The sequence below is a fragment of the Zeus faber genome (genome assembly GCF_960531495.2).
Source record: "Zeus faber genome assembly, chromosome: 13".
Classification (NCBI taxonomy): domain Eukaryota; kingdom Metazoa; phylum Chordata; class Actinopteri; order Zeiformes; family Zeidae; genus Zeus; species Zeus faber.
The window spans coordinates 11,709,666-11,724,033 of NC_137198.1; the positions used below are offsets into that span (position 1 = coordinate 11,709,666).

Genomic DNA, 14,368 nt, shown 5'->3' on the forward strand with positions numbered 1-14,368 from the left:
GAATAAAGCTTCACAGTAAAGGGTGAAAAAAACAAAGGTTGAGTGGGTGGGTGAGAGAGAGACGGAGAGAGAGCCTTGCCATGCCGGGCCGCGCGAATGCCAAAGCTCCTCGGGATAGTAGCATTTGAAAAGCAGAGCGTAGATGGCAGCTATTTGGCCACTTATCCAAGATTCACAAGGCCTGGGCTACTTCCAGAGACAGTGACGTAAAGCTGATGAAAATGTTGACAGAACCACATACGTAGATTCACATGAAGACGGAAATACACTTGCACCCACACACACACACACACACACACACACACACACGCATAGTACACACACATTCACTCATACCTATATAACTCCCTACGACAAGGCTCAATGCTGACAACACTAACCTGCCAAGATATTTGAATCCATTTGTCCTAATGAATTCAGGGTGCGATATGATGACATAAGAGTTAAAACCTTTTACGCTAATGATATAGTGCTTGCAATTATTAAGCTAATACACTTAAGCTAATACCTTCTAATGTCCACATGTTTCCGTGTGCTTGCGCGCGCACACACACACACACACACATCTGTACATGCGTGTGAATCCAGGTATGAGGCAGCAGAATGACCACGGTACCCAGTATCGTTCAGCCATCTACACGTCCAGCCGCACACAGAGCAAAACGGCATACCAGGAGGTCCGAAGACACACACACACACACACACACACACAAACACAGACACACACACACACACACACACACAAACACACACACACACACACACACACACACACACACACACAAACACAGACACACATGCGCGGCACATGACACAAGGTATACCACAGTATCAAGCGACCACAGTTCTGAAACGTGAGCCTTTCCTTGGTATACCGCATGTGCCCACGGTATGGATTTATGTTGCCAAATTGAAGATGTCAACTTTAAAGCGCCCTCACCTTAGCAGACTCGTTGCGCCACCCGCGTTTACGCAAGTGTAAACTCTCCTGTGAATTTGAGAGGCCGACAAGCGCCTTCCCGTGCTGCGCGCGCCAGAGGCTTTACCATGTGTTTTAATTTTTTGATATAAACTATTTATTAATGGAATATACAGCAAAACGAAGGGGGGGAAATGATACCGTGAAATTCTGTATACCGCGCTACTTTGGTAGATGCCGTACTGTACTGTGGAATTTCATGCCGTTACATGACGACATGCTCAGGTTTCAGTCCTTCTTTCTGAACAAATTACAAACCAGGCGATCCGCTGGAACTCGCCGACGAGTGCACTTCTATAACTGCACTGCGCTGAAATTCGTCAATAGATAAATGGTGTCGCAAGTTTGATTGATGCAGTTTTGTTGAAAGTGAATTCCAGCAGCAAACACTGTGACCGTGATGTCCATTTGACCGTGGTTAACCAGAGCACCGTGCCCTATTCAAGAGGGTTTACTGGGCGTCTTGACGTCCGCTGAGCAGGTATGGGCTGCGGAACGGTGTGGTCAACGTCGTTACAATGACAGTTGGAAGCACATTGTTGGCGGCCACCATAGCCATGACCTCTGGAGTTAAAGGTTGTTTGGTGAAGCCGGCCTCTGAGCTTTGCTTTGTTGGCCCCCCATTACGTCCATTCAGAGGCGCCCCAGCTCCGGTGCTCCATGGGTCTTTCGCTCGCTCTCTCTCTCTCTCTCTCTCTCTCTCTCTCTCTCTCTAGAGAGAATGAGAGGAGTTGGGAGGGTCAATAGGTCATCGCCACTATTTCAAGTATTTAAAGCTTTCTCGCTAGCGGCACATGTGCCCCTGAGTCACCCTCCTGATACTATCTGTGCATCCATCTTTTCATCTGCCAATCTGTCCATCATCTGACCATCCATCGAGCGGTCCGCCATTCCGTTTTTCCATCTGTCCATCCGCTTTCCCATCTTTCCTCCATCATTATCAGTCATCAATTCGTCCATTAATCCTTCCAATAAAAGTATCTGCCCATCAATTGTCCCTCCATCCATCCAGCCGTCCATCAGTCCACTTGTATCTCCACCCCTCCATCCATCTGCCCATTCTTTCAGAGGTATATTCACCCACCCACCCACCCACCCATCCATCCAACCCTTCTCCCCCACCTTCCGCGGGGGCCGCTGGGGAGCCAGCAGGGGGTCGGGGAGGAGCCACTACGATCATCAGTTACTTAAGGTTCCCTGGGTCAGCAGTCGGGACCGGGGAGGGATTGGTTGGTGAGGTTGCCGTGGCGATGACCTGCAACCTTGGCCTTGGGCTCGGGTTAAAGGTTAAAGAGGAGTGGCAGCTGGGACCCCAGAAGGAAGGAGAGCGCCGGCCCAGGCAGAGAAAAGGTAGAAAGGATGCGAGGCGGACGAAGGTAATCAGATCACAGAACTGAGACGGATTGGCTGTCAACCACGTCCCCTTCCCCATGGTGACATATTGGAGGGGAAGGGCGGTATGACACAAATACACTATATAATATATCATGATGCATTTTCTATTGTCCTCAAACCTAATAATAATGTATGTATTATCTACTAGGTGGAATCAAGCAAGATTATTTGACACGGATTCATTATAAACCATTGCACTTTTTCATGAAGAAATAACTAGACTTGTCACAACAGCGGTCAGTAGCTTATGATTAATGTCAAGGGAAATGCTGATACTGCAGCCCTGGCTATGTCTATATATCGCGCATTTTTTATATTTCATTCGCAATGAAAACAATGGATTTTTGCAGCTTGAACTGAACGCAGATACCTCTGTCTTTGTGCCGTACAACGCCCAGCGCTTGCAGGCTCATAATTCCAACCACCGTCGGCAGAGTGGTCTGAGGACTTCAGGCTTGCTTCCAGTCAGATGCGCCCAGGTACTCCATGTGTGTTTGAGCGAGGGAGAGGCGTGGGCACGGAAAGAGAGGCACGTGTCAGTAGGTGGCTGTACTGTATGTAGAGGCAGATGAGCGCTCTAACCTCCCGCTCCCAGCACCGAGCGGTTCAAAGCGCCACATCGCCAAAAGCACCCTCACAATGAATTTAGAGATATTTTTGGTCTTTCTCGGTCTTTCGTGTTTTTTTTTTTTTTTTTTTTTTTTTTTCCTACTTTCATCCACAGTCCAAGTATTTTCTTTCTTTCCTTTTCCATTTCTCTCTCTCTCTCTCTCTCTCTCTCGCTCTCCCTCTCTCTCTCTCTCTCTCTCTCTCTCTCTCTCTCTCTCTGTCTCCCTCTATCTTTCTCTTAATCTTTCTATCTCCCTCTGTACCGACCCTGCTGACACCACCGATCTGTCAGCCACTCCCCTGGCACCCCAGTTTCATCTGAAGGCCACTGGGGCACGTATCTTCTCAAAGCCGCTGACACGCGCTGAACCAAAATGGCAGCTTCCTGCCCTAAAATGGTCGCCGCACCGCGGCGATGCTGAGTTTCAACAAAGCCCGGCTATAAATGGCATCCCCACAGAGAACGGCTCGCTTGGCTTTATACCGCACTCTACTGTGTGTGAATTTAGGTGTGTGTTTGTGTGTATCTATGTGTTTGTCCGGAAAGGCCAGAGCTGTCTGCGGAAAGAAGTGAACATGTTCTCCGATGGAGGGACCAGACAGAGTTGGGGGAGGCAATCTCCAACAAGCAGAGATAAAGCGCGTGTCACAAAGCCCAGATTTCGTCCCTTTCGCCGGTCTGTGGGCTTCAGCGCGCATGAATTGGCAGACACCAAATATACATATACACACAGTCGCACACACACGCAGACACACAGCCCGATAAATAATTAACCCATACCAAGAGTCTCTTCTGCAGGGCTTTCAGTTTCTTAACTTCAGCAAAAAGGGGCGAGGGAGGAGGAGGAGGGTGGTGGTGGTGGGGGCTGAGGCAGAAAAGCTTGTTTAAGCGCAGGAGCAGCGATGGGGGGAGGAGAGGCAGGGGATGGGGGGGTGGAGGGAAGAGAGGGGAAGGGGGTTCTCTATAATGAAATTTGAAATTTGCAGAACATCAAAGGCTTCTGTAACCAAGCCGCTGTGGCAGGGAGGAGGAGTGCATGTCTCTCTCTCTCTCTCTCTCTCTCTCTCTCTCTCTCTCTCTCTCTCTCTCTCTCTCTCTCTACTGAAATGTGTCTCCCAGAGCTGGGGTGAGATGAGAGGAGAGGAGGGATGAGAAGAGTTGATTAGGAGGAGAGAGTGTGTGTCTGTGTCTCTGTGTGTGTGTGTGTGTGTGTGTGGCGGGGGGATGGGTTAGAGAGAGAGGTTGGGGTTTGGGGTTTGGAGAAGAAAAATTGGGGGGAGGTAGGGGGGGGGCTATGTGTATGTCTGTCTGCATGCGTTCGAGTTGATGTGGTTGTTGTGTATGTGAGCGTGCATCACTATATAGAACAATGGGTTTTATCAAGCCAGCCTGGATTTTCTGTGTGTGTGTGTGTGTGTGTGTGTGTGTGTGTGTGTGTGTGTGTGTGTGTGTGTGTGTGTGTGTGTGTGTGTGTGTGTGTGTGTGTGTGTGTGTGTGTGTGTGTGTGTGGGCCTTGGAGGGGTGAGTGTGCCCTCTGATAAGGCATCCTAACTTAATGAGCTGGGGGGGGTGGGGGTAGTTCTGGGATTCGGGTGGGGAGGGGGGTGTATGGCGGGTGTGGGATTGGGGGGGGGAGGCGGGTGGGGTCGTTTGGGGCTAGACGTCCCGGGGAGCAGCTCCGGGGTTCTCAAAGCGGGGGCACGGCATCTCTCTTTTGAGTGCCTTTTCAAGAGGGTAACGGAGCCGCTGAGACTCATACAAAGCGTGGGCTCAACAGATCACCGTGCTTCCAACAGATAACAGCACCCCACCTCCCGTCTCTCAGAACACCTCGGCCCGACACCACGCAGGGATGTGGAGCGCTACCGGTACCCCTCAGTTTGGACTTTATGTGTAGAAAATGTGGAAAATGGCTCAGTCGTTTCCCATCTTTCGACCCATCTCCTCGGGGTACACCTGGACCGCACCACTTTTCTCTGCCATCCCACTGTCACTCTACCCCACCACGCTCAGAGCTTACTAGAGTAGTGAAATGAAGGAATGTTTCGTCATTTATTAGGTTTTTATCTCTTTTTAAAATTACTATTATTATTATTATTATTATTATTATTATTATTAATTATCTCTACACCGGACCGCTTGCACAACTTTTCTCTACCTCGCTCTCATGGATCTCTATGCATTCCTCCAGAAGCTGTGACTGTAATATAAACTTGCTTCGACTAACCGCCGACAAAATGCCAAAAAGCCTGAATGAACAAAAGGGTATGGTAACAAAAGCTAAATGATGTAATGTAATGTAAAAATTGGATCAAATTTCAATAATGTGTGACATTTTTTTACCGAGCCCTTTGTATGCGACTCTTTGCATCAGAGATATTCTCTAATAATGATCCACTATTGTAGCATCAGGCTGTTAACTCAACTCTGTGGTTCCACTCCATGAATGGCCCCATTGTGGCTTCTTTCTCATCCTCTTCCTCTCTGCATCTACACCTGTGCTTCCACCCCATGTTTTTCCTCGCTCTTCATACTGACATTTTACTAACATTATCCAGCATTTGGATATTGTTCGTACATTGTTTGGTCTTGTCATTAAAATACTTGGTGCGTGCTCGACTGAAGAGACGGGGGAGATACAATTTAAATACTAGAGTATTTAAATTGAAGTACGAGAGCGTATAAATTGAAAAAAAAAAAAAAAGAAAACAAGAAATTAAAAATATTAGCGTCAGACACATGTAGGCTCGTATGTTCGGCGGCAAGTCGAACTTTGATCAAGAAGAGGAATTGTGGCCGAAAACCTCCCCCCCCCCCCCCCGCGATCTCTCCAAACGCGGAGATGCTCCTTCGCTCGCGTACACCGGCGAGCCCTCGAATCGTCTCCCTAAAAATGTAGCCGCGCGGCTTCCTGCCTCACAAAATGTAGGAGCGCTCGCCGAAGATTAGAGCGTCGCCAAAATGGATGGCTGACCCGCACCGCCAGAGATGGATGGATGGATGGATGGGAAAGGAGGGCTGGTGAGGGGAGGGATGTACAGAGGAGTGCATAAAATAATCCCCCCCCCCCCCCCTAAAAAACATGTTGGGAAACACAATTTAATATGCAAAGACACGCCCTTCCGCACACACACACACACACACACACACACACACACACACACACACACACACACAGAGTGATGTACACACACAGATGTTTTACATATACATGACGATGCGCTGCCATGACACTGTTCACAGTTCACAGAAGAACAAACAGCATAATGTAGTTTTCTCCTCTTTGGATATGCTCTCTCTCTCTCTCTCTCTCTCTCTCTCTCACTCACTCACTCCCTCTCTCTCCCTGTCATGCTTTCATGTTTGCGTGTTGGGCGTTATTTCCGTCTCCGTTTTCCATTTGCCGTTTTTTTTTTTTTCCTCCCTCATCATTTTCCCGCTCACCTTCTTAAACCTCCATCTGTCTGTCTTTCCCGTCTATCCGTGCCAGCTCTTTCTCTCTCTCTCTCTCTCTCTCTCTCGCTCTCTCTCTCTCTCGCTCTCTCTCTCTCCTGATGTCTGTTTCTCCCTCTGTGTGTCTCTCTCCCTCCCTCCGTCCCTTCCTGTCACACTCCATCTCTCTCCGCCTGTCTGTCCGTCCGTCTCCCCGAGGTCAGGGGAGAGAGGAGCTGCGTGCCGCGGAACTCACAATGGACGCGTCCGTGTCAGTCTGTCTGCCTGTCGCAGATGCGGTCTCTCCCTCGACGTCTCGCTGGAGATTCAACTATCACTCGTACCGCACAGTATATATATTTTTTCGTTTATCAGGTTTTTATGTTTTTAGAATTGTTATTATTTGTACAGGTGACAATTTCTTATAACAGCTATAAAAGAGAGTCTCAGAGGCGTTGAGGAAGGCTGTAGACTCTAGAAATAATCATAGATAGTGTCCAGTAGCATAATTAAATAGTGTATAGTTTATATGTTTTCAGACGGGGCATGTGTTGTTATTTATTTGGGTTTTAGGTCTCTCAAATTATTATTAATTGTATAGGTGACAAGCTTGATGTCGGCCATAAAGAGAGTTCCTAATGACCTTGAACGGGCTGTAGACATTCGAGGTAATATAAGATATTGTCCAGTAGGATGGTTGAATTAAATACTAAACCGTTTATATGTTTTAAGGGCCTGTGTTGTTATTTATTAGGTTTTAGCTTGTTTTAAAAAATATTACTATTTGTAGAGGTGACAAGCCTAATGGCAGCTATAAAGAGAGTTCATAATGACCTTGAGGAAGGCTGCAGACAGTAGACATAGTTATAGACTGTCCAGTAGCAGGGTTAAATAGTATGTTGTTTGTTTTTTAGATGAGGGATTTTTTTTATTTTTTTATTTGACTGTTGTTAAGACACAGGGACAAGGAAAGAGGTGGAGCCCGTGAATACCAGAAAACCGAAAAGTGCCAGGGAGATATTTATCTTGCAGATAATGCTGTAGAGGGTCCAGTGCCTCGAGTGTGGACTGAGCAACGGGATGATTACGTAAAAGGTCGGATGAAGGTTGAATCCCTCCACAAACGTCTTCACCATGACTCACTGTGTGTCATCCAGTATATCTCTCTGCTTTCTCTCTCTCTCTCTCTCTCTCTCTCTCTCTCCCCCGCCCTCTCTCTCGCTCTCTCTCTGATTCTCTGTATGTCTGCGTGTGCGCCATCCCAACCCGCTGGAGTTCAGGCCTTCCGTGGGAGATAGGACAGTGGATGAGACAGATTGGGATGGATAGATATATACATAGATAGAGCGATAGAGGGATGGATGAAGACTACATTTTTTTTTTTTATACCCCCTCCTCTCGCCCCACGCTCTCTCTCTCTCCCTCTCTCTCTCTCTCTCTCTCTCTCTCTCGCTCTCTCTCTCGGGGTGTCACGTCGGATTTACGTACCCGGGCCGTCTCTCTGGCGATGGGAATGGATGGTGGAGGGGTGGGTGGTGTTGCATGGGAGGGCGGGGGGGTCCTCGCTCGCTTGGTTGGAGAGTAGGGGGCACTTGGTAGCACGATGCGGCGGCCCGTGGTCACATGGGAGAGAGGGAGAGAGAGAGAGGGAGAGTCCAAAGAGAGAGAGAGAGAGAGAGAGAGAGAGGGGAGGAAGAGAGAGAGACATGCAGCCACTCAGCCATGTCTTTGACAGGGAAGTCTTTTCGACAGGCGTGAAGAAAGGAGGGCTGACTGGGCTGGGTATGCTCAGCCCAGAGCACACACACACACACACACACACACACACACACACACACACACACACGAATATACAGACACTGCTAACGTGTCCTGTATTTAAATCCCGCCATCTCAATCCTCACCGTGCACGCACACGTCTATAAAAACGTACACACACATACACTCGTCCCTCTCCTTGCATGAAGCTGTCATTCGGAAAAGAAAAAACACCGTCAACGGCAACAAAATATGGACCTGTCCTCACATTCTCTCCCTTGCCTCCATCTCTGGATGTACGCCTTCAATTCATTTCCCTCTTTCTCTTTCTCTCCATCACTTTCCCCAGTTGTGTTTGCATTCGTGCATTTCCCCCCCCTCTCTCTCTCGCTCTCTCTCTCTGCTGCAGTGAGCGGGCAAAGCCACATAGGGTTATACCCGGCGACGTCACGCTGTGCATTCTGATTTATGGATCTAAAATGGCTACCGTGTTGTGACTGCTGTAATGGGGCTGGGGGGGAGAGCGAAGGAGGAGAGAGCGAAGGAAGGAAGGTGGAGGTGGGGGTGGGGGCTCTGTTGGGGTGTATGTTTGCTCTGAATAGCAGACCTCCATCCTGGACATTGTGTTCCCCCCTCGACTGCAGCGCCGCGTGCCCCGGAGGGTTGGCTTCCACCGTTTCTTGGTGGTGATGACTGGTTAATTAGGCCACGGTGTACCAGGCTGCACACTTATGTCGACTGGTTTGGGAGAGTGGTGTTCAGTGTCAGGTCAGGGGGAAGCAAAATCATATGGTTTCATGTTGGTCACGTGTAAATGGGATTGATGCATTATGTGTGGTAGGCCTACGTTGCCTTATTTTGTATGCTTTGGTATCATGGGTAGTGGATGGTGGGTAGCGAGGTCTCGCTATGGCGACACAACCTTTTTTGCGTCCTTCCGCCGTAGTGTCGGTCACTGAGGACCTAGAGGTCAGATGCTTCCAAAGCCTCACCATGGGGAAGAGCTCCGCCAAATACCCTGCATTACGCGCCGCAATTTGGAGGCACAGCAAAATACCACACCGCCTCCCTGTGGAAAGTCTTAGACATTACATTCAGGTGTCTGCAGGTCCTTCAAAAAGTGTTAGAATTTGTAATTTTTACAAATATTAGCCCTTAAAATGAATTAAATGGTGTTAGATTAGAATTGATGAGTTCTTAATAAAAGAATTATAGTTCCAATCACTTACCTGGCTATTTGACCTAAAGGAAACTATTATAATAACTGTTCATAGAATAATAATTATAAAAAATAGCTGCAGGCGGCAATATACAGGGTCCAGTTCATCGCGTTGCGTTGATTTTACAGTTTCCCGGGTTCTCTGAAACGCAGCACGATTTTCCGAGTTTACTTGAACGCAGCATGGGCTCCCCCCCTATCCGTTGTCTCCTGGTTGCTCGTCTCGTTTCTTCAGTGCTCTTTTTTCTAATATTGTGACTGAACTGGACGACGGGATTTTTGGACAGTGGCTCGTTTATTGTCTTAGATTTTCAGTTCAGTAGATTACTTGTCGGATAACATTGATGTAACTTTAACATTCATTTGCAATTAGAATTATTTCAGAATAATCACTCAAGATCACAAACACTCAATGCCTTTTCATTACAGTTTGTTAAATGTAGTTATAGGACAATGTTTATACATGACGTTTATTACCAAAAAAATATATTTATTTGGTCATAAACATCACCTGAACTGTGTCAGCAGCTTATGCTGAAGTATGTCTTCCAGATAGTTTTAGCCAGGTGGGACATATGGCTCGTCCTCATCGCCGTCCGTATGTGGATCGATTTGGATGAAACTTCAACCACGAGGTCTTTGTGACGGCGCGGTTCAAACAAGACACAAACCGTGTTTATGTGTTATTCCGACGTTGGTTTTCCAGATATTTTGAACTGGCAATCGTCTGATCACCAGATGATCATCTGATCACCCCCCAGTCATCTAGTCCATAATTTGATGTTTCTACCCCCCTACATACCGCTGTTATGCAACCAAATATACAGTACTTGTCTGTATACGAGTCCTAAACGTAATCAAAATTTGTCTTAAAAGGTCTTAAAAATGATTTCACTGACATTTCACCCATTCATTCATTTTTCCTGCTTTTCAACAGCAGGGGTTTAGTATTCATACCCGCTAAAAAGCCAACATAAATGCATTTTATTGCTGTTTTAATTGTTTTGTGGTTGTTTTTCATCCCAAAAATCTCCCCTCTCGCAAAGATAAACATGTAATAGCAATAGGTTGTGGTGTTGATGAATTCATGCAAGTTCACCCGTACAAAACACAACGTTAAAGTGGTAATCTGTAAGATTCTTTTGTTTAAAAAAAAAATACCATATTTGATACTTGGCACTTGACAAGTACTTGGCCATGCAATGTTTTCATATTATGCTCCTCTATATGCTCTTTCCATTGTTGGTGGCGGGGTCTGACTTTCCCAACAAGAATGCAAAGATGAGGCACAAGAAGTGTAAATCAGCTATGGTGAGTTTGATAAAACAGTGCAGCTAGTTGCGGTCAGTAAACAGTCAATAGATGAACATTAAAAAAAAAAATTTTTTTAAACGAACCGAACCGTCGGTTGCAAAAAAATATCCCCACCACCTCAAGTTGACCAAGAATAAGACACAAGCAGAACGTTGCGATTCTGAATGGACGCACCCAACACAGACGACCTCACGGACTGCCCCTTTTACAAACTCTGCAGACCGTCTTCGTGGGGACGAAAGGGGTAAAGGAAGAAACTTCTCCTGCGCCGGTCTGACACGCAGCGGGGAGCTAGACACTCCCGCCGCTCCCTGAACGGGATGTTTTGTTGTCCCTCAGGAGCGTTGATCTAGAAAGACGCAACTGATTGTTTTATTAGATTGGGAGCCAATCTGCACAGCGGGCTCTGCTTTGATGCAGCCTCCAGGGGTGTTCTGCTGCCCGTGTGTGTGTGTGTGTGTGTGCGCGCGCGTGCATGCATGCTCGCCTGTATACTTTTTTGGTCTTATGCGTTTGAAGACTCTTCAAGGTACTTTGTAAGTGCAGCGTCTCTTAAGGACCTCTCAAAGAGAACGGATACTCTTTCATGCTTTGTCCCAGAGAGCGAGGCTCAGAGGAAAGCCGCTCCGCAAAATGTGTAACAAAAGATGTTTCTTTCTTCCTCCTGTCAAACGCTCCGTTTTTCGAGACTTGTAGGAAACACTAGTTACACTTTTTTTACTGTATTACTGAGAAAGAGCGAGAGAGAGAGAGAGAGAGAGAGAGAGAGAGAGGGGGGGGGGGGGGGGAGCTATAAATGGACGTTTGCTATTCTACTGAGTAAAGGGGAAATAAGTGGCACATTTGCAAATTATGAGGAAATTTATGCGGCTTTGTGCGAGGCACACTTCCCAAACCCCTCAATTCCTGTGTGAGGAGAGTGCTGCTTTTCAGTGTCCTCACTACAGAGGTCAGAATTCCCCTGGATTTCTTACATATTTTATATTATATATTACATTTTAGGCAATTAAGGCATGACAAGTTTATCTGCGTCACACATTTCATACGCAAGGGCAATTCAAAGTGCTTTACATAAGGCTTGGACTACACTGAATAAAAGGAAATTATAAAGGTACTGAAATAAAAAGCCCAAAACAGGACTCAATAAGGACTCAAGCCCAACGGTGAACTCAGTAAGGACTTTAACCTACACACTTTGGAATGAAAATCTAAAAACAGACTAAAAGGAGTGCAATTTATTCACTGAAAAGCATTTTAGAACAAGTGTTGCGGGAGAGAGAGGTGTATAATTTTTATCCAGATTGCCCAGGTGTGTGCATTGTAAAGACTAAAGGCTAAGTTTTAAATGGACATACTTAGGTCAATTTCTTGTTGCAGGTTACCTTATTGTAGTAAATAATTATTTTGAATAAAATTGCTAGTGACTAATGACTTATAATATCTTATGATTTTCGTTAAAATCACCTGAATTCAGGAATCAAAGCCTCATTTCAGAGCCCTCAACAGGGATTGAAAGATGTCGTTATATCTGGTTGGTATGTATTGTGTGTATCCCTGCTATAGGACTGTTTACATCGTAAATCTAAAATTAATACTTTTTTGTTCATTTAAGTCCGAATAAATGTTGAACAGAAGAGATCAGCCATTGATGATTCCTCTGATGCTCTTTTTAAATACCTGAAATATGACCAACACATACAACCAACCGCATCCAACCTTCAAGTGTCAGTGTTTCAAGTTCTACTTTCCTGCGTAATAAAATAGTTTTCAACAAGAATAACAATTTATTCAGTTCAAGTAATCCCCCCCCCCCCCCAAGGGATCCTGTGCCGTTGTTTTCTTAATCTTATTTACTTTTTATATTATTATTCTCATTATAATGTAGCAGCTTCACAGCGAGCTAACGTCCTGCCTCTAACCACCCTCACTTTTATATTCTCCTCTTCATCGGCAGAGGATGTGTTATTGGACCTCGAGAATAACATTATTCTACAGTATGAACATCGTGATGTCAGAACACCCTTTCGTCGGGTTTCAGTATCCTCGTAGTTAATTAGTTTTTTTGTAGTGTCTTTGCAAAATAAACATGCACATTCATATTCAAATATGCAAATGCACAAAACACACAAACGGCCCTTATATTTGCATATGTGGGTCATTTAAGGTCTCTTCGTAGTGTTATCAATTATGTATGTCCTGTGTTATTAGCCCTGATGTGTTTATCGGTCACGGATATTTGCACACACAAGGATTTGTACTTGGCACATTGCTCTGGTGTTCACACAAAAAAAAACCACACAGAGTCCATGACTTTAAAGAGACTTTAAATAAAAACTATAGCTGCAGGCAGCAATACACAGGGTCCAGAGCAGTCGGCCCTTTGTTAAACTGTGACTGCAGAAGATCATTTGTTCCGGCCTGGGGAGGTCTGAGCCGCTGCTCGTAGGGTTGCCACCTTCAATGTGGAAGAAAAGGGGACACCTTGCCAGGGACCCCATCCCATGGGGGACACAAATCAAGTGGGGGTCTTTTGGGGCCCTTTATGCAGCAAAAGTCCTCTCTGCTGCTCTCACCATGAATTGAAAGGGAAAAAAAGAGTCAATAAGAGTAAAGCACAGTTTAATCAATTATCAATTCAGGATTAAAACCAGATCAGATCAGATCATAGACATTGGCAAAAACATAAAATATTTGGTATATTTGGAAGAAGCAAGAACCCATTGATAAACTAGGAAAATGACTTGGTAGACCACAGAGAACACTAGATAACTGAACAATATACAGTATATATAGATTCTGACAGTGATGTTGTTGGGTTTTTATTTTGTAGAACTTACTCTGGCACGTGCCAGTTGTCCTCAGAAGTCTATATATTTATGACGTTTAATACGCTGCGCTTTGTTTAATCCAATTGTCTTCTGGTAATACTTGAACTCCATTGGTTTATTTATTTTTTATTAAATCATTTAAAAATCAAGATAACTAAATAAAAAGGGTGGTGTTCAACCGGTGGTCGCACTTATCAGATATTGTGGCAGAAGGTTTGAACTCTAAAATCAGTTTATAGTTTACAATCTACAATTACGTCTTATTAATCGCACGACAAAAAAATAAAAACAAACCATTAGACCTCTTTGACCTTAGAATGTCTTGAATAATTTCAGGGTTTTTTTTAAATCCCAGGAGCTGAGAAGGAAGGGCCTGGGTGCGATCACCACAGAGATCCTGGAGGGGAAGCCGTTCTACGACGCCGAGGACCTTCACCAGCAGTACCTGGAGAAGGTTCCAGGGGGATACTGCCGCCTGAAGGGCACAGGGGTATCCTGCCCCACCGGCCACGGTGGGGCAACCTGAGAGGGAAGGGGAGGAGAGGACGGCATGAAACCGGCCACGGTTATTTAAAGGTGAACCATATGGTGTTTTCCTCCGTTTGTTCCGTTCAGATTGTAAGTGGGTTAGAAGAGGACTCTTCCCTACTTGCACTTCTACTCGTCTACCATTGCGATGACGAGATCTCAGACCACTTGTTTGGTTTGGCCCAGAGGGGTCAGAGTTTGTTTGGGAATGAGAGAAAATTCAGACAAGTCATATATCGGTCTTCATCCAGTTGAGAGGCTGAAGCAAACAAGTCCAAGTGTGAAAACACTTGTATCAATGTGGT

General features: G+C 45.8%; 1 protein-coding gene across 1 annotated transcript in view; it reads left to right on the top strand.

Moving 5' to 3' along the window:
• Positions 1–14,139, top strand: part of msrab (methionine sulfoxide reductase Ab) — a gene marked incomplete at its 5' end in the record, with an annotated part of 36,721 nt that extends 22,582 nt beyond the window's left edge. Inside the window, 2 exon segments of the mRNA XM_080011985.1 lie at positions 589–677; positions 13,891–14,139. Of these exon segments, the coding sequence (XP_079868111.1) occupies positions 589–677; positions 13,891–14,061 (260 nt within the window). The 3' untranslated portion in view covers positions 14,062–14,139.
• Positions 14,140–14,368: the final 229 nt, after the last annotated feature.